General features: G+C 37.7%; 4 protein-coding genes across 6 annotated transcripts in view; 2 read left to right on the top strand and 2 right to left on the bottom strand.

Moving 5' to 3' along the window:
- Positions 1–44: 44 nt before the first annotated feature.
- Positions 45–3,410, top strand: LOC148426119 (gamma-aminobutyric acid receptor-associated protein-like 1). 2 transcript variants are annotated; one of them, XM_088410256.1, is made up of 5 exons: positions 45–243; positions 1,659–1,764; positions 1,844–1,922; positions 2,687–2,805; positions 3,263–3,410. In XM_088410256.1, exons 2-5 carry the CDS (start codon positions 1,675–1,677, stop codon positions 3,326–3,328), a joined length of 354 nt encoding a protein of 117 aa, XP_088266382.1. In that variant the 5' UTR covers positions 45–243; positions 1,659–1,674; the 3' UTR covers positions 3,329–3,410. The 2 variants fall into 2 exon arrangements, with proteins under 2 accessions (XP_088266382.1, XP_088266380.1); XM_088410254.1 differs by having other exon boundaries at positions 1,675–1,764.
- A 283-nt stretch (positions 3,411–3,693) lies between these two features.
- Positions 3,694–8,847, top strand: LOC148426120 (uncharacterized). Its single transcript, XM_088410253.1, has 7 exons — positions 3,694–4,018; positions 4,181–4,273; positions 6,311–6,415; positions 6,837–6,941; positions 7,012–7,163; positions 7,238–7,338; positions 8,316–8,847. The coding sequence occupies exons 1-7, from the start codon at positions 3,694–3,696 to the stop codon at positions 8,437–8,439; spliced, it is 1,005 nt and encodes a 334-aa protein (XP_088266379.1). The 3' UTR covers positions 8,440–8,847.
- Positions 8,811–15,846, bottom strand: trpv6 (transient receptor potential cation channel, subfamily V, member 6). The gene is made up of 16 exons (XM_088410252.1): positions 15,670–15,846; positions 14,577–14,674; positions 14,371–14,493; positions 13,429–13,569; positions 13,193–13,291; positions 12,928–13,103; positions 12,335–12,481; positions 12,146–12,225; positions 11,924–12,059; positions 11,742–11,828; positions 11,496–11,572; positions 11,266–11,431; positions 10,560–10,626; positions 10,127–10,395; positions 9,919–10,025; positions 8,811–9,201 (listed from the first exon to the last, which is right to left on the bottom strand). The coding sequence occupies exons 1-16, from the start codon at positions 15,798–15,800 to the stop codon at positions 8,967–8,969; spliced, it is 2,139 nt and encodes a 712-aa protein (XP_088266378.1). The 5' UTR covers positions 15,801–15,846; the 3' UTR covers positions 8,811–8,966.
- A 3,105-nt stretch (positions 15,847–18,951) lies between these two features.
- The window catches only part of ephb6 (eph receptor B6), a 36,586-nt gene continuing 33,193 nt past the window's right edge, over positions 18,952–22,344 (bottom strand). Inside the window, exons 15-19 of one of the 2 annotated variants that reach the window (XM_088409958.1) lie at positions 21,234–21,452; positions 21,011–21,160; positions 20,757–20,941; positions 20,498–20,656; positions 18,952–19,796 (exon numbers count right to left, since the gene is read on the bottom strand). In XM_088409958.1, the coding sequence (XP_088266084.1) occupies positions 19,691–19,796; positions 20,498–20,656; positions 20,757–20,941; positions 21,011–21,160; positions 21,234–21,452 (819 nt within the window). In that variant the 3' untranslated portion in view covers positions 18,952–19,690. Of the gene's footprint in view, positions 19,797–20,497; positions 20,657–20,756; positions 21,161–21,233; positions 21,453–22,344 lie in introns of both variants that reach the window. The other variant, XM_088409957.1, reaches the window with a different exon arrangement.

A 22,344-nucleotide genomic window follows, 5' to 3' on the forward strand; every position in this document is an offset into this window, starting at 1 on the left:
ATAAAGACGGTCATCTGTGATTGGTCGAAAATACAGTGGGCCGACCTTGAGTTATTTGTTGTTTTCGTCGAGCGGAAGACTGCAGTCGACATCTTTGCGTACGTTTGGACTTCTATGTTCTCGAAAACGCTCCTATCGGCGATATTTGCTTCCTCGCAGCAGTTAACAGCGAGACGACAAACAAAGTGAGGATTTTGGACTTGCTCTGAAATTACGTCCAACCGTGTTTTGGCTGTCTTGAAGGTACGTAAACCACAGACGACGACTCGGTATTGCTACATGCTAAAGCAGCGTTAGCAGCTGTTTGATTTTACACGTTGTCGCGCAAAGTACACAAATCGCACTAAATATATCATTTAGCCAGACTCTCGTTGTTTTTTTTAATATTATAAACCGTTTGTCGAAGCAGCTGTAAATTGACACGCACAGCTGTTGTGACGTGCAATGAACGTGGCGTTGTTGCTCAATCGCGATTGTTTTTCTGACTCAGTTTCGCCGCACCACGTGACCAAACATGGCCCCCCCCCCCAAAAAAAAAAAAAAAAAAAACAATGAAAAAAAAAACGATAGGTAGTTAACCCGGGCATGGAGAGAGAGAGAGAGAGAGAAAAAAACAGATTAGGACTCCAGTTGTTATTGTTTACTGAATTTTGCCCCGCCCACGCCTGTAAACGAAAACCTTTAGCGTTGTAGTACCATCCAAACTCACCTGTAACAGATGAACATCCGCGATGTAGAGATCGTGTTAAAAATACTTTCAATACTTGCTTAAAACACGTTTAAATAAATCAAAATGAAATTTAAACTCGTTAAGATATTTGAAAGCACAACACACTCAAAAATGTAAAGCTACACAAATATGGTATGCACTGTTCGCTCGTTTATCGCAGGAATTACGTTCCGAAAAATATCCATAACAAGTGAAAACCGCAAAGCATTTTTGTCGAACTATATATACATGTAATTTTTATTATAAACGTTTTTTTGTTCATCATACGTTTTTTCCTTGGGGGTTTCATGATATTTTATGCATTTGCGGTATATTTTCATCATTTACTATAATATGGTTGTTATTATGGTTGTTTATTCCATATATTTTAACTTCCAATCTGGTTTTATTAAAAATTATATTTTCATTTTTCATTATACTGTAAGTTGTTCCATTTACTGTACACATTTCTAGTATATTATACTGTACATTTACTTCATATCAATTCATTTTTATTTAATATGAATGCTTTTTTCTTGATCATAAGTGTTTTTTCTTGGTGGCTTTCATTGTAGTTTATCAATTTACAGTATCTTTTCACCATTTATTAGAATGTATATGGTTGGCTGAATATACCGTGACAGGAAAATAAATCTTTGAAACAGTAAGTTTGCAAAAGGTGAAAATTCTGGAAAACGAGAAAAAAATCTAATTAAAGTGCGCTTTTTTTTAAGACTAATTGGAATAAATATTTATTCAAAAAACAGTTTGGCCTCAAATATCATCTGCCTTTTTATCAAACTACATCTTGTCAAGTAGCTGACTGACAAGACAAAAATGTCTCACAAATGACTTGTTGTCATGTGATCACTTGATGAATGAATGGTCTTCTTGGTGATGTCATCATTTGTTCACCCAATAAATAAAGCGCTTGTCTGTGACCCTAAAGATCCTTTTGCGTCCAGATGGCGAGTCAGTACCAGCGCACGGTACCGTTGGAGGTCAGGAGAGCGGAAGGAGAACGCGTCCGGGCCAAACATCCTGACAAGATTCCGGTCAGCATAACTGCAAATATTTCATTTTGGAGATGACACAAAGCCATTAAATTGATTGCTTTTTTTTTTTCCTCAACAGATTATCGTTGAAAGGGCCCAGAGGTCCCGAGCTCCAGAACTGGACAAGAAGAAGTACTTGGTACCCTCAGACTTAACTGGTACATATAACATGGACTTGACTGTTTGCAAAAATGTACTGTAACATAACATAATTCCAGAGAATTTAAAGAAATTAGCATCGCAATATTATACCCGTTTTTCTTTCGGCCATTATTTTGATGTGGATCATCTGCCGCAGAATTCAGCCGATTTGCATCGATCCAATTTCAACTTAGTACAAAAAGACACACATCAGCACTCCCATTTGAAATTCACATCATATAGTTAGAATTTTCAACATGAGAAAAATTTCCATGCCCCACAAAAAATATCATTCTCGTTTCATATAATTTAAAATCACTTGTTATCACTGTATCATTCACCATAATTCTTCATGCGGCCCATTATTTTTCGTTCAGCAATTTGGCATTCATAAACATTTTCACCAGCAATTATCAATCATTCCTATAATTAATGTTAATAATTTATATTTTCTTCTTCATGAATCATCAAATTATTGATGAATTCATGAATCAATCATTTCTAACAATTATGTCCAATCATGTCACGTTGGCTCCCTCTGGTATGCGCACTTTGACCACCAGAGGGCAGTATAACAATAGTTTTAAAAACAAACGACTCCATAAGCCTCAGTACATAATTTGACCTGTTTTACATCCATTATTTATTTTGTTTGCATAATCGACAAATCTATTTGTGCTTGAAAAAAAATCCCGCCCGTGTTTGTTCTCCACCATGCTTATATCCTTGCTAATTTCACCAAATAAAATGGCCCCCACTGATGATTTTCCTTCCCTCCCAGTGGGCCAGTTGTGTTTCCTCATCCGCCAGCGGGTGTCATTGAGACCAGAGGAGGCGCTCTTCTTCTTCGTCCACAACTCCATGCCCCCTTCCAGTTCCCCCTTGTCTGCAGTTTATGAGGTAGGATCGCCATTGATTTACCATTGTCCGTAACTATAATAGACATGGCGGCCTCCGGAGGGGTGCCACCCCCCGCAAATAATATCATTTCATCATAACTAGACCTACAATTATATTTAAAACATACCGTTGGTCGTTAAGAGCACATTTATTTGCAAGTTTTTGAAATTTATAATCAATTAATTTATTCCTTTTGATGAAAAACGGTGTAAATCTTATACGTTGTCCCTTAAGTTCTGTGTGTTTTATATATGACAAAAGTGTTAAAGTGTGATAGTTTGTTTATATATATATATATATATATATATATATATATATATATATATATATATTTTTTTTTTTTTTTTTTTTAAGAGTCTAGACATTTTATCCCAGGTACTTGCATGTGTGTGAAGGGTTCAATGAGAAAAAACATTTTGACCAAATGCGTAATTTTTTTTTTTTTTTTTTTTTTTAGGAGCACCACGAAGAAGACCTGTTTCTCTACCTGACCTACAGCAACGAGAGCGTTTACGGCGCCTGACGTCGGCCTGGACGCCGACAACGAGAAAGAGGGGAGACGGGAGACGCCATTATTAATATTTCTGTATTATCGAATGAGTAATCACGCAATGAGAAGAAAAAGAGCTTACGGATGCAGTTTCGTTTACGATGAAATGTTTACTTGCTCTCGGGATCGCAAACGAAAAAAGGAAGCAAAGTGACGGAAAAAGGATGTCCTTTCTTTGATCTGGAGCTCCCCTCAAATTTCTCAAGTGTATTTAATGAACATAGTTTTGTTTTTATAAATGGCGCAATCTTGGATTTTTTTTCTGTGGCAAATAAAGATGACCAAAAAAAAAACATGTTAACCGGCGTTTAGTTTATTTTTATTTGTCGTTTTGCGCAATGCTTCTTCCTTTGCCCTCGATTAGTTTTGACACTCACAAGATTGAGGAAGGGCAAAGATTCAAAAGAGTCTTCACAAGGGGGAAGCATTCAGTCTTGGATAACAAAGCGGCGAACACCGGACGCTTTTCCCTCCCCCGCTTGCACATTTTCAAGGTGACTGTTTTCCTAGCAAAGCGAAAGTTAACCAGAGAGAAGGAAGCAATCATGGAGATGCAGGAGGTGGACGCCAAGAAAATCCAACTTGACAAGAAGGCAGGAAAGGAACCCTCGCTGGAGGTCAAAGGTGAAGGCAACCTCTATATGCTTGCCAACGCCTCAACTTGTAAGTGCATTTGTTTTCTTTTTCGTAACTTTAACATGAACTTAAATCAAAACTAGACACACTGCTGTCCTTTTTTTTAAGAAATGGAAGTTGGATCACAAGTTTTGTTTCGCAAAGAACGTATAATTTGCGTTCAAATGTGTCCTTGTTATTTTGGTTTAGCCGCGCAGGAAGCAGAACCAGGCGAATACACGGGACTGAATAAAACATCGGAGGATATCTACTCAAATATTGTGGAGCCGACCAAACAATCAGGTATACTTCACTTGTGCTGGTAAAGTTTACCCAAAAACGAACAAGATCAAAACATTCACATCAAAGCACGTCATTTGGTTTTAAAGGGAAAAAAAACCTAAGATTTTTTTAAAAACGCCATGTATAATAATAATAAAAATAATTTCTGAAAATATGGCCATGTAAAGCTTTTTATTCCCCCTTCAAAAACAACCATGTGTAGTAAAGTTTTTTTTCTGAAAAAAAACAAAACAAAACAACTGTACAGAGAATTTTTCCCCCACAATGACCTTGTAAAGTTTTTTTTTACCCCTAAAACAACTGCCGTTAGATTTTTTTCATGTATAATAAGCATATTTTTTTTCAGTGTAGTAAAGGTTTCTTTTCCCGGAAAACAACGACAAAAACGAACATCTATTGTGAGACTTTTTAACCCCCGAAATGACCATGTGTAGTGAAGTATTTTGCCCCAAATAACTATTTGTTATTTATTTCAAATTTTTATAAAATGTAAAATAAAGCAAAGAATGTATTTATTTATTTTTTAAATAACGCAAAGAAAGACTGTGTAGTCAAAACATAAGACTAAAAAAAGTATATTAAGTTTTTAAATTTTTAAGCAACCATGTATATGTATAAATATGGACCCCCCCAAAAAAAAACAACTTTTTATAGTACAGCATTTTTTTTAATTAAAAAAAGATAGGTATAATAAATGGTTCTTGCAAAATAAAAGACCATGTTTAGGTAAAAAAAAAAAAAAAATAGTAGGGCTTCAAAAAACAGCAACCATGTTCTATACAGTAAGTAAAATCACAAAAAAAAAACAAGCATAGTAAGGCTTAAAAAAATGAGTTTATTTTGTGTACATTAAAGTTTTTTTTAAGTGACCATATATAGTAAGACTATTTAAAAAAAGCCTGTGTCATTTTTTTTAATGGTCATGAAGGGGGCGATCATATACTGTAGTAACCCCCCCCCCCCAAAAAAAAAAGACCGATGTTTACTAAGGGTTCTTTTTTATAACACCGCAAAAATGAAAAATAAAGGGCGAGTTCCCCTCTCAATGTGTTTTTGCGGGTGAAAAAATAGATTAATGAGAAGGTGACAAATGATTTCTCAAAAAAAAAAAAAAGGCTGCTGGCATTTAAGATAAGAAGATCAAAAGCAGAAGTTGTGGGATTTTGCCAAAAATTATGGCAGATTGTCAACTTCGTTTTAATGATTCACTTTATTTTCATGAATTTTTTTTTAACATTCATCTGATTTAAAACTTCTCTACGGCATTTCAGTAAGCGGACAAAATTTAAAATACATCTAAAAATACATATCGTTGAGTATTCGCATTTATTTGAACTCCTTATTTGAAGTTGGTGGTGAAACCATAAAAAACATCTTTGTCAGAATTAGTTGTTATCTCACATTTCGGATTTTATTCTGAAAATTATGACTTTAACCCCTGGGGGAAATTTTGACCCAATTTGGGCTTTTTGATGTGTGATATTAAAGCAAAAGCCTACGAAAAAACATTAGGAGGCTCAAATATTGCATGGATTGTCATGTATAACTTCAAAATGCAAACATTCTGACATTTCTATGTGATTGCAGCTGGACGTGCGGGTTTTTGTGTCCAAAAAGCAAAATTTTCCAAATTTTGGACTATAGAAAACTATTATAATAAAAAAATTTTGAGACTCATATTAAAATCACAACTCTCACTTTTTTTTCTCATATTTATGACTTTATTCTCACTGTAATGTCAAATTGGCTTTGATATCAGAATTCTGACTTTTTTTTTTCTCGGAAATCGGACTATTCTGTGAACTTTCCCAATTCTGACTCCGAAATGAAAATTGTGACGTTATTCCCAGAATCGAAAAGTAGAAGTAGACTTTTTTGTGTGTGAAAATTCAAAGGGACAATGCTGCAGACACCGCAAACTCTCATAGTCCATCAGAAGAGGAAGTGTCGGTCTGAAAAGATTTTTTCCTGCCCTGAATTTGCAGCCGAAATCTATTATGAAACTATTAAACTTTTATTTTTTCTGTGTCCCGTCAGTCAAACAGGCCCAAGATGCTTTAAGGCGTTTCCGAGTTGCCTGTTCCATCCTGATTGTGTTCTGCTTGGTGCTGTTGATAGCCGTCATCATCCTGCTGGCGAAAAGTCAGTTAAACCAAGTAACTCATTCAATCCCAAAGACGTATATTTACGTTTTTTTGTTTTGTTTTTTAATCCCATGTCCTTATTTAACACCCCCCCCCCCCCCCCCCCCCCCAAGTATTTGGCTAAAGGATAACACATGAGTAATGAGTAGTACTGGGGTAATCTATTACTTTAGGTAGTTAACCCGTTCAATGCCAGGGACGTATTTTCACGTTTTTAAAGAGTCCACATTTTCATGCGCAGATACTTAAATATTGACTTATTAAATAAGTATTAAATACTAAACTATCTGGAAAAATTTCACTGTGGTCCCATTCTATTAGCCCGTACCAATATACGTACTTTATCAGGAGACGTTTGCGCGCTATGCTATTGTAGCCGCGATGCTAACACGTCTCTCTCGATGTTTGACAATTTCAAGTAAAAACTGGATCCAGCGCCTGCCCGGAGAACTCTGGGAGCTGGTTTTCGACGACATGCAACGTGGAGCAGTGCAGGGCTTTCACTTCTGAAGATCGAAACCGATGTGAGTATGATGTGGAGCTAGACTCGGAAGTTCAATAGCAGTGAACTATAATGTGTGTAACCCACTTTAGGTTACTGCTGCCACCAGTGCCCCCTCGGATGGGTGAGGTTGGACCAGACTTGTTTCTTCTTGTCCACATTCAGGTTGAGCTGGGACGAGAGCCAGAAGAACTGTACCGGGGAAGGAGGATCTCTGGCTGTGGTCAGCAGCCAGAAAGTCCAGGTGCTTCTCACGCCCGTCAATGACCCTGCAATCAACGTTGTCGTTTGATGTTGATGTTTGCTCTTCTATTCCAGGACTTTCTGGCTCAAAATGGGAACACGTTGATGTACTGGATCGGTCTGCGACGCAAGGAGAATTTGTGGAGCTGGGTGGACAACACCACCCTCCAACACAGGTGAACCCAAGTCGTTCATTCGTTCGGATTAATATTGTTTTTGTGGGAAGTTAATTAAGCAGAAAATCCACCATTTGTCGCTAGCTAACACTCTATAATAACTAGCGATGTAGATTGTTTACTAGCTATATAAATAGATAGCCATATAGTCTACTAGCTATATAAATAGATAGCCATATAGTCAGCTTTAGTTATATGCTAACTATATGGCTAGCTAACTTTATAGTTATCTGTATAGCTTTATAGATATCTACATAGCTTGCTAGCGATAGTCTTAGTTAGCCAGCTGGATGGATTGATGTATGACAATACATCCACAATAGATGTCTAGCTATCTACGTATATATTTAGTTTTATAGATAGATGGATATCACTAACTTAACTCAATAACTTTATAGTTATCTGTATAGCTTTATAATTATCTATGTAGCTTGCTAGCAATATTGCTAGTTATTTGGCTTGCTAGCTAATTAGCTAGTGTTAAGATTACAGATACCTTTTTAGTTATCTGTATATCTTTTTATTTATCTATATAGCCAGATAGATAGCTTTAAAGTTACCAATATAGGTAGCCATCAGCTAGCTATATTGCTAGCTTGCTAGATAGCAATCTAATCTATTAATCTAGCTGTATAAGTAGAAAGATAAAAATAGATAGATATCACTAAAGCTAGCCATACAGATAATCTATCTTATCTGTACAGCTTTATATTTATCTATATAGCAATATTGCTAGTTAGCCAGATTGATGAACAAGTGGACGAATGAATGCTAAATAGATGTCCAGCTATCTATGTAGCTAGTTATATAGGTTGCTAGCGGATTAGCTAGATACAGTATAGCTTCATGTTTATCAATATAGCTAGATAGATAACTGTATAGTTATCTAAATAGCTCGCTCGCTAGCTAGCTAGATTAGACGGATAGTTAGATGGATAGGCAACGCAACAATGGATGATTTTGGTTTTGCTTTGTAGTTTCTGGGGAGCCAGGCAGACAATAGGAGATTGTGGGATACTAAACAGCGGTCTTGACAAAAACAACTGGATGAAGTCACCCTGTGACTCTTACAGCTACTACATCTGTCAGCGAAGCCTCTAAACAGCAGTTAGTCAAGCGCATGCCTCTGAAGCCTTCCAAATAATAAATGATCTGCAGTTTGAGGTATGTAGCATGAATATTATCCATAGTAATTTGTTGCAACATTTATTTTATATCACATGCTTAAATGATGTATGTATAATGGAGTGAATGATTTAAAGACATCACTTTGGTTAAAGCGTTTTTGCATAATAGTGTATTCACCGCGTCATGTGCCTTGAGATTTTTCTTATGTAAAATGTATGCCTTGGCTGAAACAAGTTTATAATGACCGTTAAGTGGAAAAGATACTACCGTATGAATTTTAAATGCACATTTCCAGGTCTTAGAATAATTCAATGGCTTAATATTATGTAAGACTCAGTCTTGGATTTTGCTTCATTAAACTTTTATTGTCATATATTATAATTGTGCGGCATGTTATTTTCTGTTGCGATAAAATAGACAGCGTAATACTGCATGAAAAAATGGCACTATTTTATTCTAAATGCTAAGAGATGGAATACGAAGTCATCCGCCGGTTCTGTCTAGACGAACTGAATGTCTCGCTCGTCCTCGGGCTGCTCCTGCTCCACTTCGGCGCCCAAAGCGCTTTGCCGAATCATCTGCCAGCCCGACATGGATCTGCTATTTCTCGGTTTGACCTTCAGGCTCGCGTCCACCTTTTCCGGTCCTTCCTTCTCCTCCTTTTCGTCCTCGCGGGTGAACGCTTTCATGTATTTGCGCATCTTCTGCAGCAAGGGGTCGTTCCTGTCCTCCACTCTGCAAAGCCAGTCGGGGATTCATCACAGATACGAAAAAGCCGCTAGGGACGCTAGCAGAAGCGGAGATCCGATGCAATTAAATAAAATTGATAAGTCACTTTTGATTGACACCTTCGTAACAAATATGCATCTAAAAACCCGTGTATTTGCAAGTACGTTCCAACGTATTTTTTTTCAATGATATAAAAGAATCAATGGGGAAAAAAAACACTAGGGAGCTGAAATTTCCTGCAGATGAATAGAACATGCAACATTTCAAAATGCAACGATAATGACATTTCTATGTGATTGCAGCTGGACGTGCCAGATTTTGTGTACAAAAATCATCAAATGTCCAAATTTTGGACCATAGAAAACCATTATGATTACAATTTTTGAAATGCATTATAATAGGATTCATTACATTGATTTTCCTGTGATTTTTGCAACAATCCGTCAAGCGGCGGTCAAACTGTCAGCAAACAAAATTCTTTGTTGACTTGTGTTTCACCTCAAGACAGTAGGTGGCGGTAGAGACCAGTTAAATTGTCATCATCACTTTACAGGCTACAAAGGCATGTGGGTGTTAATAAATTTAACCTTCATATATATTGAGAGAACTGATGCCACTACAATTTGAGTGGTTGAAGGAAAAAAAATATTAATAAATAACATTAACATGAATTCAAACAAAAGAACAGATGACTCTTGGTGACGCCGTCGGCAAACGTCTTACCGGAGGTACCAGCGTTCGGTGAGGCCGTAGCTCAGCCCGCACACTCCGAGTCTAGGCCAGAGACAGCGGGGCAGCCTCCTCTCCAGCATCAGCGTGGTGGCCACCACCTGCACGACCATCACCGTGTCAACTTCACTCACTCGCTACCATTGACGACTATATACGTCCTAATTTCGTTCGAAACTCCAGTGACGACGCCGCCTCTCACCTGAGTCCTCCAGAGCTCGTCCCGCTCCTGCGCCACCCGCCAGTGGGTGTCGCTCATCATGGCGATGAGCAGGTTGAGCAGCAGGATGTAGGACACCACGGAGAAGGCGCAGTGCAGCACGTGGACGATAGGGGGCGTGTGAAAAGTGTGGTCCACCGGCAGGTCGATCAGGCCCACGCTCAGCTCGAACTGCGAGAAGAGCGTGATGGGGAAGGAGCGGTACGCCGGAAGCGACTCGGGATCCTGAGTCATGTACACCATCCACAAAGCTGACCAATCAGAAAGAGGTCCAGGCATTTTTATCCACCTTTAACTCATTCGCTGCCAGTGACGTCTTTTACCGTCAAAATCCCTTTCCGGTTAATTGAGTTTTGTTAGGGATTGAGACAAATCTTGTGAAAAAGTAAATGTGGATATGGAACGATATACTCACAAGTCGAAAAACCAAGTAGTACAATGACACTCAGCCACATAAACTTGGTCAGGTCTCCGAATATAATCTAGGAGGAAACCAGGCAAAGGATCGTGAAAACCAAGGTCACTTTTACCAGATAAAAGTAACTATATAAAATGTTGAATTTATTTTAATTAAATGGAAAGTAAAACTTGAATTGTATTGAAAAAAAATCTTAGAAAAAGCACTCGTGATTTTTTTTCATTCCTCTAGATCAGGGGTGTCAAACATATGGCCCACGGCCCGGATCTGGCCGCAAACCGGTTTAATCGGGCCAGCACAAAAATGAGCTTTTTCAATGTTAATGCTTTATGATTTATAATGTACTGTTTTGGACAGCATTAAAAAAAATAATTATATATTTGAAGGTGGTGTTTTACAGTTATATAACTATATACTGTGATTTTATTGGTCACTAACTACATAAATAAAATATTTTAATAATTTAAACGAAAAATGAAAATTGAATAAATGTAGGGCCAGTGGATTCTGTAAAAAATGGAATTGTATTTTTATTTATTTTTTTAAAGATCTTTGAAACTAGTATTAGTGTTGCGCCATCTAGAGGACCTAAAATCTATCAAAAGCGTTTCACGAGGCTTCATTTAACCATCACCAGCCAAAACACTATCCTTGCTCGGAAGTGTTCCAGAAAAAGGTCCCGTTGGAGTGAAAATGTCCGTACCTTCTGGATCATAATGACGTACGGGCCGAGCATTTCAAAGCCGCGGGCGAAGAACATGACGTTGGTCCATCCCAGCACCAAACACACGGCCATGACCTCGGCCTCTCCCCGCACGCCGCACGCTCGGAACACGCACAGCAGCACCACCAGGCACGCGTAGCTGACGCTGCGACAACATTCGATCCATTCTTAAAATCCGTACGTTTTTCGTGAGCGATTTGCCAACGTACAGGATGACGTGGAAAGGGCCGCCAAGCGCCGTCTGGCCAAAGTAGCGCTTCGCTCCCACTCTCAAAATGTCCGGGATCTGATAAGACGAATGCACAGTAGCCAGAGTGTATGAGTTACTTAAGCTCAGTGATTAGTTACTATAGCTACGAAGGTACTGAAGTTATCAATTTGCTCTCATAGTTTTTTTCATAATTCCAAAAATGTCTGCAAACTTTTAATATCCACTGGAAATGTGATGGACGTACCTCCAGCAATAGAATGACCAAAGCTCCCAGGACACTGATGATTTCTCCTACGAGACGCAAGTTGTCCGCATACGATACATAACTCTCCTGGGGAAATTAAAGAATTGAGTCTAATGACGACAAGCACTCGAAAAAATAAATACGCTGATGTTTATGGAGGCAAATTTAAGCTTGCGACATACTCGGAGTGTCTTCTGGACTCGGATGGTTTTGTCCAGATCCGATGTTGTGTAATTCTCCGGAGCGTCCTTTAGAGGGCGATATGTGCAGCACAATGTGAACATTCCAATGTAGAGCAAATAGAAGACCATCAGGAGTCTGGAAAGATGATCATTTAGAAAAAAAAAATATTGTGAAGAGATACTATACACTTGAAATTCTTCAAATGAGATATGAAAGTGTACCTAAAGTAATGCTTTCCGTATAAGTTCCATTTGAGGCTGACCAGCTGCCTCACAGGGGTCAGCTCCAGTATCCGCCTGGCCTGGAGACCAAAATATTGGATTAAATTATCCATTCTACCGTTTTTATGCTAGCTGCTTATTTGAGTTCGATTAATTTAATCATCTTGAGCTCAAATTTAAAAAGCAGACCTCTTTCTGTGGACTTCCCACAATGAGCTCCAGCACCGACATGTTATCGGCCCAAGAGTCGATCTCGGTCAGATCGTAGAGGTGTGAGGTCAAAGGTCCCAGACTCCATTGCATCAATCGCCTCTTGTTCACCAGATGCTGAAAGGCCTGAATGAAGACAACGAGGAGAATTTTATCAGCTTCCTAAAATAGAAAAAAACCCGGATTTACCTATCACGGTTTAATATACAATCCAAGTCCGAGACTTTAAAGAAGGCGGCCGCGAGCACCAAACCAGATGACTTATTTACACTGAAACCAACAGGAGCCCCGAACTTGAACCCTGTGGAACACCATATGACACATGATGTTATGTCAATAGAATGATTGCTAGCTAGACAGCAAGTTTACTAGGTAGATAGATAGATAGATGGATAGGTCGCTAGCTAGCTAGCTTGCTAACATAGCTAGCTTGCTAGCTAGCTAACTACGTAGATAGATAGATAGGTAGATAGGTATAGGTAGATAGGTTGCTAGTTTGCTAACATAGCTAGCTTGCTAGCTAGCTAGCTAGATAGCTTGCTAGCTCTCTATCTAGCCCTATCTAGACTCACCACAGTATTTCCTTCTTTGGCCGCCAGTTTAAAGGGTGTAAGGCCTCTGGAGTTGGGCACCATGTCAAGCGGTATCGGCTGGTCCAGCTCCGCATCGCGGGCCATTATTAGGTCAATAGCCTGGCAGGCAGTTGTCTTGTTGGGCTGCAGGACTAAAATGTGAAGCACGGTGTTCCCTTTGAAGGGAAAAAGACACAAGATCTACTTGACGGGGCGAAGTAATGACGGTGTTGATGACATAATCAAGTTACAGAAGCTCGCATACCACGATAGTCTTGGGCCCTGGTGCTGGCCCCTGCGTCGATGATCATGGAGATGATGTCTTCATTTCCGGCACAGGCGGCAAAAGAAAGAATGTGTTCCCCTGAGGTTCAAATGTAAATTAGAAATGATCCTCGTCGCAGTTGTCTGATTACTAATATATATATATATATATATATATATATATATATATATATATATATATATATATATATATATATATGTCTTTATGTTCCTCACCACAGTATATAAGTCCTCCGATCCGCTTCCTGAAGTACAGGCCTGTAACTCGGGGCGTGGCCACGTCCGCCCCTCGACTAAGCAGCTGATGGACCAGGTAGAAGTTTTGATTGACCACAGCAATGTGGAGAGGCGTGACACCTGAGTCAGGTCAGACAAAAACTTGAAACACAATCAGAAAAACGTGACTTAACATGTTTAGATGTTCCAAATGGACCCTTGCTGAAGAATCACAAGATTTAGCGACATCTAGTGGCGAACAAAAAAAAACATTTTAAGCCCCACTTGGGGGTTCAAAACTATACCAAAAAAAAACCATTTGTTCTAGCACATTAGCATATTTTTTTTATATATAATCGTAGATCTAGTCATTGATAATTATACAACATGGCTGCCTAACAGGAAACTGACATGTTTAGCCGCCATTTTTCGTGCGTGTGCTTAAAAAAACAATTGCATTCTTTTATTTCACCACTAGATGACGACGTATTCTACAAATTCTCACAAATAAAATGCACAGTAAAATATTCTGTTTAATTTGAAATTTGATAACTAATCGGCTATATGGAGTTGATGTTATGTTTTTTTTTCTCCTGCCAGGCATTTAGCTATTTTTACTCTATGATTCATATGATTAGAACAATATTTCAGGGCAGTGGTTCTCAAATGGGGGTCAGGGTACTTCTGGGGGCACAAGTGGGGTTCTGTCATGTATCAAAAAATCTGATTTAAATGCCTGCAATGCATTGGCAGGAAATGTACAGTTTTCCTTTCAAATTAAGAACAAATGAATTGGAACATTAAGCAAGTTATCACACAATTAGAAGACAAAAAGCAAGCTTGGTAAGACTTCTGTCTAAAGCATCATTATTATTTATGTAATAAAATAAATAAATACAAAAAAAGCAAAATGTGTAATATAATTTCTGAAAGTGTCTTAACCTTGGAAGAGGTCAGAGGTCATGGGTTCGTTGATGAGATCGGGGGCGCCGTCCATCAGGGCCACGGCCGCGTCCAGGTTGTCGTTCATGGCGGCCACGTGGAGCGCCGTCTCCCCGAGAGCGCCTGGAGCACAACGGGGCACCCTCGCGCTCAGATCGGACGGCGACGTCAAACGGGCGGACGCAAGGAAGGACGGGTGGTCGTACCTCTCTCAAAGATGTTGGTGGAAGAACAGCCCAGTAGTTTCTTGATGCAGCCGGTACTGTTCTTCTTTGCGGCGTAGAAAAGAGGAATGTCGTTGATGCTGCAAGAGAAGGCGTTCACATCACGGCCTGGGCGTTCGCTGCCATTGACGGCTATACTCGTCAAACAGATGCAAGTAATAGTTTGGGGATTTTGCATGATAAATAGTTTTTATTTTTGTTATTTTAAATAAAGCCCTAAAACAATCGAGCACTAAGTTGCTCCATGTTCCAATTAGTTTGCTCTCAAATTGAAAAGAAAACTATACCGTGCCTGTTATGGCATTTGAAAGCATTAAATTAGATTTGATGACACCAGCAGGAAAACGTCAACTCATTTAAGAACCACCAGTCGGATAAAGTCAATAAGTCCATCTGACCATATTTTTTTTGTTTGTTTGTTTGTTTTTTGTAAGGCTGTACAACAAAATCAAATTAAATATTTAAAATCAACCGAAAGTACATGGCTGAAATGAATTAACAAAAATAAACAAAAGATGTTCTTACTTTAATAATAGTAATAATAAACAAACAATAATAAAATAATAACATTATATACTGTATCTATACATCTATACGTTATTATATATATATATATATATATATATAATATATATTTATTTATTTATATAATAACATATAGATGTATAGATACAGTATATAATGTTATTATTTTATTATTCAACATGTTCAACATGTAATATGTATATATATATATATATATATATATATATATATATATATATATATATATATATATATATATATATATATATTACATGTTGAACATTTATTTTGCAGGAGTCTTTTTACGTTGAATCCATTTTATTTGTTCACTTGAGCACTTTTAAAGTTATGATATAATATTATAACCCTTACATAAAGTATACAATATTTCCTATATTCTAAATACATTACTTCTAATATTGTAATGACATATGATATAATCCCTTTTCTTTGCTCCTGTTTGGAGCTACATTTCAGGAGGGGTGTGCAGACTTTTGAAACGAACCGTAAGTTTGTTTGTTTATTTTAAAGGCGGCAACTGACGTCTTACCACTTGTCGTGCGAGAGAAAAGTCTCATCCAGCATCTCGTTCCATCCTTTCTTGTTGTGGAGGCGAAACTTGATCCGACTCCACCAGTGGTTGAGCTCGCTGGGAGCCGACCTGGCCAGCGCGGGGGACATCTTTCTCCCAACTCGGGTGGCAAAAGTTGCGCGGAGGGAGGCCGGCGGAGGCCGGCTTCGTTTTATAGCGCACCTGCATGCAGCGGACGTCGCATCGGGATGACTTTTTGAGGAAGAACCGGTTTGGAATTTGCAAACCTTTCAATCAGATACCAAGCCAGTTGGAGGCTGCAGGCGCCGCGCCACGCTTTTTCGCGGATGTTTTGTAAGGAGGAATATAACAAAGTACCACACAAATCCTAACCGTACTTGAAAATCCTTTGATAGTTCACCTTAATGTTATGTTAAATTCTTGAACTTCATTTACCACCCTACGCCGAAATACACAACCAATTTTTTGTTGCATAAGACATTTTTTTAGCTGACCATGCGTAGGTTTTTTTAAAACCACCATGTATACAAAAAGTCATTTTTTTCGTGAAATACGAGCTTATATTAATTAAAAACGTATGTACCACAAGTATGTACCAGTAGTATTATTTTTTTATAAGGACTATGCTTAGTAAGTTGTTTTTTTTTTACGACCATGTATAGTAAGTTTTTAAAAAAAATATTTATCATGCTAAAACGCCGATTATAGTACGTTTTTTTTCTTAAAATATGACATTTTTTTTTAGCTGACCATGCTTAGGGAAGTGTTTGTTTTTTTAAAACCACCATGTATACAAAAAGTCATTTTTTCGTGAAATACGAGCTTATATTAATTAAAAACGTATGTACCACAAGTATGTACCAGTAGTATTATTTTTTTATAAGGACTATGCTTAATAAGTTGTTTTTTTTAAACGACCATGTATACTTAGGTTTTTTTTAAAATATTTATCATGCTAAAACTCCGATTATAGTAGTTTTTTTCCTTAAAATATGACCACGTATAGTAAGCTTTTTTAAAAAATATTTATCATGGTAAAACTCAGATTATAGTTTTAAGTATATATTTTATGTTGCATAAGACATTTTTTTTAGCTGACCATGCGTAGGGAAGTGTTTGTTTTTTTAAAACCACCATGTAAAAAAAAGTCTTTTTTTTGTGAAATACGAGCTTATATTAATTAAAAACGTATGTACCACAAGTATGTACCAGTAGTAATTTTTTTTTATAAGGACTATGCTTAATAAGTTTTTTTTTTAACGACCATGTATAGTAAAGGTTTGTTTTTTTTAAGTTGAATTATGGTCATTAATAATAAGTATTTTTTTTTATTTTTGAAAACAAAGACTTTGAAGTTGTTTTTCAAACTTACCGTTTAACTTACCATTAAAAAAAATGGGAACTAGTAAGCTGGATTTAAAATAAAAAAAAAAATTGTGTGTGGTAAGTCGTTTTTTAATGAACATGTATATGTGTTTTTTTTTTTTTGCAAAAAAAAAGCTTTTTCATAAGAAAAATCAACATGGTGTTTTTTTTTTTTTTTAAATATAGTCCAAATAATAACCCTTTAAAAAAACATGTAAGTACTTAAGATTTCTTTCAAGCTCAGGTTTTTTAAAAAATATTTATCATGGTAAAACTCCGATTATAGTAGTTTTTTTTTTTTATTAAAATATGACCATGTATAGTAAGCTTTTTAAAAAAATATTTATCATGGTAAAACTCCGATTATAGTGGTTTTTTTTTCTTAAAATATGACCATGTATAGTAAGCTTTTTCTGTCAGAGCAAAGATATTTTATTTAAATATTTTTTTATATTAGAGTAAGCTTGTTTTTACAAAAAGAGCAGATTTAGCAATGTTTAATTTTAGTTCTTAACTCATTCAATGCCAGACATTTTAGACACTCCTTTATTAAAACACTTGAAAAAAAAATCAAGAAAATATTCAACGTAAATAGGATTAAATGTTTGAACTCTTAAAAAAAAAACGTCAAAATTCGTCTTTGGGATTCAGTGAGTTAATATTCTGACTGGGCTTTATCCAGGGCTTGAAAAAACACAACTAATTTATTTCACGCCCGGCATTTGCTTCATTTTCATTAAATTGAAATAAAACATTTGAAAGCAATCGCACTTTATTCGGATGTTTTGATCGGACCGGATTTCCGAATCGTCTCGACATAAGCGGCGCGGAGGCCACGCCCCGTTCCGCCCTGTCCTCTTGGCGCGTTTACGTAAGCGTTCTGGCTATCGGTGCGGATCGCTTGAGGCGGGACCGCCATGGCCCCGGTTCTCGTCCGAGGTCAGCAGATCTCCCGCTGCGATGGCGCTCCGAAAATGCTGACCTCCTCAAAGATCGCCCGCTCCAGGGTCAAGGTCATCCGCTGTGGAAACGTTAAAGCCTGCAGCTCACATTTTACACGTATACGGACAGGACCAGTCAAAAGTTTGGAAACACGTATCCTTATTTTTCACATGTCCCCAAGATGCCGACACATTTAAAGAATCATTCCAGATCATAAAGCATCCGCTTCATAAAATAATGCCTACAATATTTTTCCTTGTATATATATATATATATATATATATATATATATATATATATATATATATATATGTTCTTATACAGTACATACATATATCCATGTATTTTGTTTTGGGGGGGGTGGAAATTTTGTGTAGCAAAAGTAACGGTGGTATCAGTACTTGGGATCGTTGATTACTCAAGAGTTGAGTACTTGAACTGATATCGGTCTGAAAAAATGTTATCAAACGTCCCTATTACATACAGTAAAATACGTATATTGTATATTAATCAAAGTAATTATTATATCTTTTATCAGACATAATCGCATCTGACTGACGATTTCTTTAGGCGTATTTTATGCTTATAATATAAGCATATGCTTATATTATAAGCATAAATTAATTTACAGTTAAAAGTACAGTACTTTTTTTCTATTAGTGATTTGGCGCCATCTTGTGGAGTTGATTTCAGAGAAAACAAAAAGAAAGTGAAAATTTTAGGAGAGCATATCAATAAGTGAATATAATATAAGCATAAAATGCTTATAATATAAGCATAACATAATATACATTTAAAAGTACAGTACTACTTTTCTATTAGTGATTTGCCGCCATCTTGTGGAGTTGATTTCAGAGCAAGCAAAAAAGAAAGTGAAAATTTTAGCAGAGCATATCAATAAGTGAACATAATAATTTTGTTTGAAAAAAATATCCACGCTAAGATGTTTGTGTTAAAAGAATGCCAGTAATATTTGTTAAATAAAGTCTTCATTTTATTTTACAAATGTTTCTTAATTACGGAATAGTGGTGAACCCTCATATACATGTAAACACAGCTAATTATGTGTAAGCTGACACACACACACACACGCACACACACACACACGCATTCCCTTCAAGTGTTAGTCCGATCCGATAGCGTCACACGTTCCCCGAGTGTTTTTTTTTTTTTTTTTAACACCTGCATTCAAAACGCAAGCAAAGTGAAGTGTGTGACCGGAAAAGAGTAAAAAAGCATCTCATGGCAAGTGGACGCAGGGGTGACACCCCAAAAATCCGTTTTGTCGCTGAAAGTGAGTCAAAGTGTCACAAACGTGGCCACGGATATGTCTTGGGAACAACACGCATTTTTTTGTTGTTTTTTTTTTCTCCCACGTCCAGTTCGAAGCAACTCCGCACGAGACCTTGAAGGCAGCAACACTTGGTGACGTAATCGAAATACCGATACACAAAAAAAAGTCATTATCTTGCACAATTTTTGGCGGGAGCAACATCCGGTGGAATCTTATCAAAATAAAATAAAAAAAAATAGGGATCATGTGGTTTTGGACGGGGGAGTGAAAACGACAAAAATGGAGGAAGACAATTTTTGTTGTTGTTGTTTTTTGTGGAACCGGTTCCCATGTTCTTCCTCGTCCTGGTGGGACTTCATTTCCCATAGTGCACCATGTCTTGGAATGTGAGTTAGAAGTTCATTTTCTGGCGGTCGGTCACACCTCCACCTGGCCCTGAGTCAGGTGGGCCTTCAGCTGCTGGGCGGCGTTGAAGATCTTCCTCTGGTGGCCCAAAAGGTTCACGCCGAGGTTCTGGATATCTCTGATGGACACAGCGCATAGAAGAGTTTGCCATCGCAATTTTATTTACTATTTTTCAATTGTGATTTGAGCAGATTTTTTTTTTGATAATACTTACATTTATTTTTGATGTAGTATTTGTTGTAGTTTTTAAATATATATAATTACGAGGTGATGAAAAGATAGAATTTTTTGTTTGAATAATTAAACCATGCATATTAAAGGAAGTGTTTTTTCTTGGAAAAAATAAGGTGTATTACAGTATTTTTTGGGGGAGGGGTGTGCAGTAATTTTTTTTTCAGGGGGGGGGGGGTCACCAAGCTTTCTATGCACATTCCCCACAATAAAGCTTCAATATAAAATACTATATAATACATTTAAAAAAAAAAGACCATAGAGTAGGAAAAAAATGTGTTTTTTGTTATTTTAAAAACCATGCATAGCAAGGCAATTTTTAAAGAAAATGAATGAATAATAAATAAACAAATAAATAAATAAATAAATAAATAAATAAATAAATAAATAAATAAATAAATAAATAGCAAACAAACAAATGAATACATAAATAATTAAATAGATAAATAAAAGATTGTGGGCAGGTTTATTGTAAAACATTTTTGGGGGTAAGGCGTGCGTGTTTTTTTATTTTTTATTTTTTCAAAAAAAGGTTTTTGGTCAATAACCTTGGCGGTTACATAACATTGGGGAGCAAGTTGCACTCACTCCACGGTGAGGCGGCTGACTCTGTCCAAGGTGTCCAAATGCGCCCGATCAAACTCATCCTGGTATCGCTCCATCCTCAGCGCCCGTAGCCAATCGCTGACCGTGGCCACGGATGAGAAGTCCGTGGGGGTGGGGCTTAGCAGCGGCTGTGAGCAGCTTCTACAAAGCCAAGAAAATTGAGAAGGCCCTGATCCAGAGGAGTAAAAACAAATACCGCAGGCGCTTCATGAAGCTTCGTTTTCCCATCGCGAGGTCGTACCGCGCGATATCCGTCTTGAGGGACACGGGATGCCTGATGAGGCGGTCCATGGAGGACAGGATGGACTCAAAAGCGGGCCGGTCCGCCCGCTCGGCCTGCCAGCACTGAAGCATGAGCGAGTGGAGCGCCGAGGGGCAGCCGGCGGGGGCGGGGAGCCGGAACTGCTCCGCCACCGCCTTCATCACCTGCGGGCGGGCGGGCGGACGGCGGAGAATCGGCCAAGGGAAGCCAAAACGGAGCCGCTTCCTACTCACTTCCTGGTTACTCATGTCCCAGTAGGGGCGCTCTCCGTACGACATGACTTCCCACATCAGGATACCGAAGCTCCACACGTCGCTGGCCGAGCTGAACTTGCGATGCTGAAAGGCTTCCGGCGCCGTCCACCTCACGGGAATCTTACTCCCCTGACGCGGGACGACAAAACAGCTCGAAAAATTTTCACGGGAGACTTGTATTTGAGAACTTCCCCGTCCGCACCAGCGAGGCCGTGTAGGTCGGCACGTTGTGGTCCAGGCCCCTCATGAGTCGGGACAAGCCGAAATCGGACACTTTGCAAACCAAATTGGAGTTGACCAGCACGTTCCTGGCCGCCAGGTCCCTGTGGACGAAGTTCCTCTCCGACAGGTAACGCATGCCGGCGCCCACGCCTCGGAGCATCCCCACCAGTTGGAGGACGCTGAACTGACCCTCGTTCTCCTGAGGGGGGCGACAGAGACACGCGAATAACCAGCAAGAAAACATTTCAGGCTGGGGAATTATGAAAAAATTCAAATCACGATTCGTTAAATTAAAATGAAAATAGTTGAGTTTAAAAAACAATTTTAAATACAATAATATAAGACACAATTTCTGGGGACATTTTGTGTAAAGCCTGAAGAGAAAAAAATGAAAACATGAATTGATTTTGATTGTGGAATGATAAAATATCAAATAAATTAAAGGATATAGAATGATTTTAAACATTGAAAACAAGTAAAAAAATGATTATAAATAACCAAATTATCGGTCAAAAAATGACTGGCCCAATATTTCTGTCAATTTGACCCAACTTTCTAATCCCTTTTTGACACATAATTGTATTAGTTATAAACCAACTGTTTTTTAATAAACTGAATCTATGTAATTAATGTTTTATTCAGTGTGTCATTGAAAATAAATGACTAGTTTTTTTTGTGTGAAACAAAAATTTTGCAATGTTAAAGGTTTTGTTGAAAATGCCATTACGAGAAAAAAGGTCATTTTTGTGGCGTATCGAAAAGGTGAAACTGCTGCGTTTGAAAATGATTCAAGGTCAATTGAATCCGAGTATGGAAATTATAATATATATATACAGAATTTTAATTTGCAATGATCTATTTAAATATATAATGTTAAATGTGCCATTGGAATGAATGATGAACAGCCTTTGGGGGAAACGCTCCTTCATAGGGAATGAATGGTGAATTTTTCAGCGAAAAATTCAAATTTGGGGGAAAAAACGTAAATATTTGGAATGAGAAAAATACTGGCCTTCATAGAGGGAATTTTTGGAATATTTTGCAATTGAAATGATGTGAATCAGATGAAATATGTGGAAGGAGAAGCATGC

Source organism: Hippichthys cyanospilos, chromosome 3, assembly GCF_059441005.1.
Source record: "Hippichthys cyanospilos isolate Australia breed blue-spotted pipefish chromosome 3, RoL_Hcya_1.0, whole genome shotgun sequence".
NCBI lineage: Eukaryota > Metazoa > Chordata > Actinopteri > Syngnathiformes > Syngnathidae > Hippichthys > Hippichthys cyanospilos.

Excerpts from the sequence above, each read along its gene's own strand:
- LOC148426119 (XM_088410256.1), top strand. The coding sequence starts at position 1,675 with ATGGCGAGTCAGTACCAGCGCACGGTACCGTTGGAGGTCAGGAGAGCG. Across the intron at positions 1,765-1,843 it reads AACATCCTGACAAGATTCCG|ATTATCGTTGAAAGGGCCCA; the intron begins GTCAGCATAACT and ends TTTCCTCAACAG. Across the intron at positions 1,923-2,686 it reads GGTACCCTCAGACTTAACTG|TGGGCCAGTTGTGTTTCCTC; the intron begins GTACATATAACA and ends CTTCCCTCCCAG.
- LOC148426120 (XM_088410253.1), top strand. The coding sequence starts at position 3,694 with ATGCTTCTTCCTTTGCCCTCGATTAGTTTTGACACTCACAAGATTGAG. Across the intron at positions 4,019-4,180 it reads GCTTGCCAACGCCTCAACTT|CCGCGCAGGAAGCAGAACCA; the intron begins GTAAGTGCATTT and ends ATTTTGGTTTAG. Across the intron at positions 7,164-7,237 it reads TCAGCAGCCAGAAAGTCCAG|GACTTTCTGGCTCAAAATGG; the intron begins GTGCTTCTCACG and ends CTTCTATTCCAG.
- trpv6 (XM_088410252.1), bottom strand. The coding sequence starts at position 15,800 with ATGTCCCCCGCGCTGGCCAGGTCGGCTCCCAGCGAGCTCAACCACTGG. Across the intron at positions 12,226-12,334 it reads TGGGAAGTCCACAGAAAGAG|GCCAGGCGGATACTGGAGCT; the intron begins GTCTGCTTTTTA and ends TTTGGTCTCCAG. Across the intron at positions 10,627-11,265 it reads ACGTCATTATGATCCAGAAG|ATTATATTCGGAGACCTGAC; the intron begins GTACGGACATTT and ends GTTTCCTCCTAG.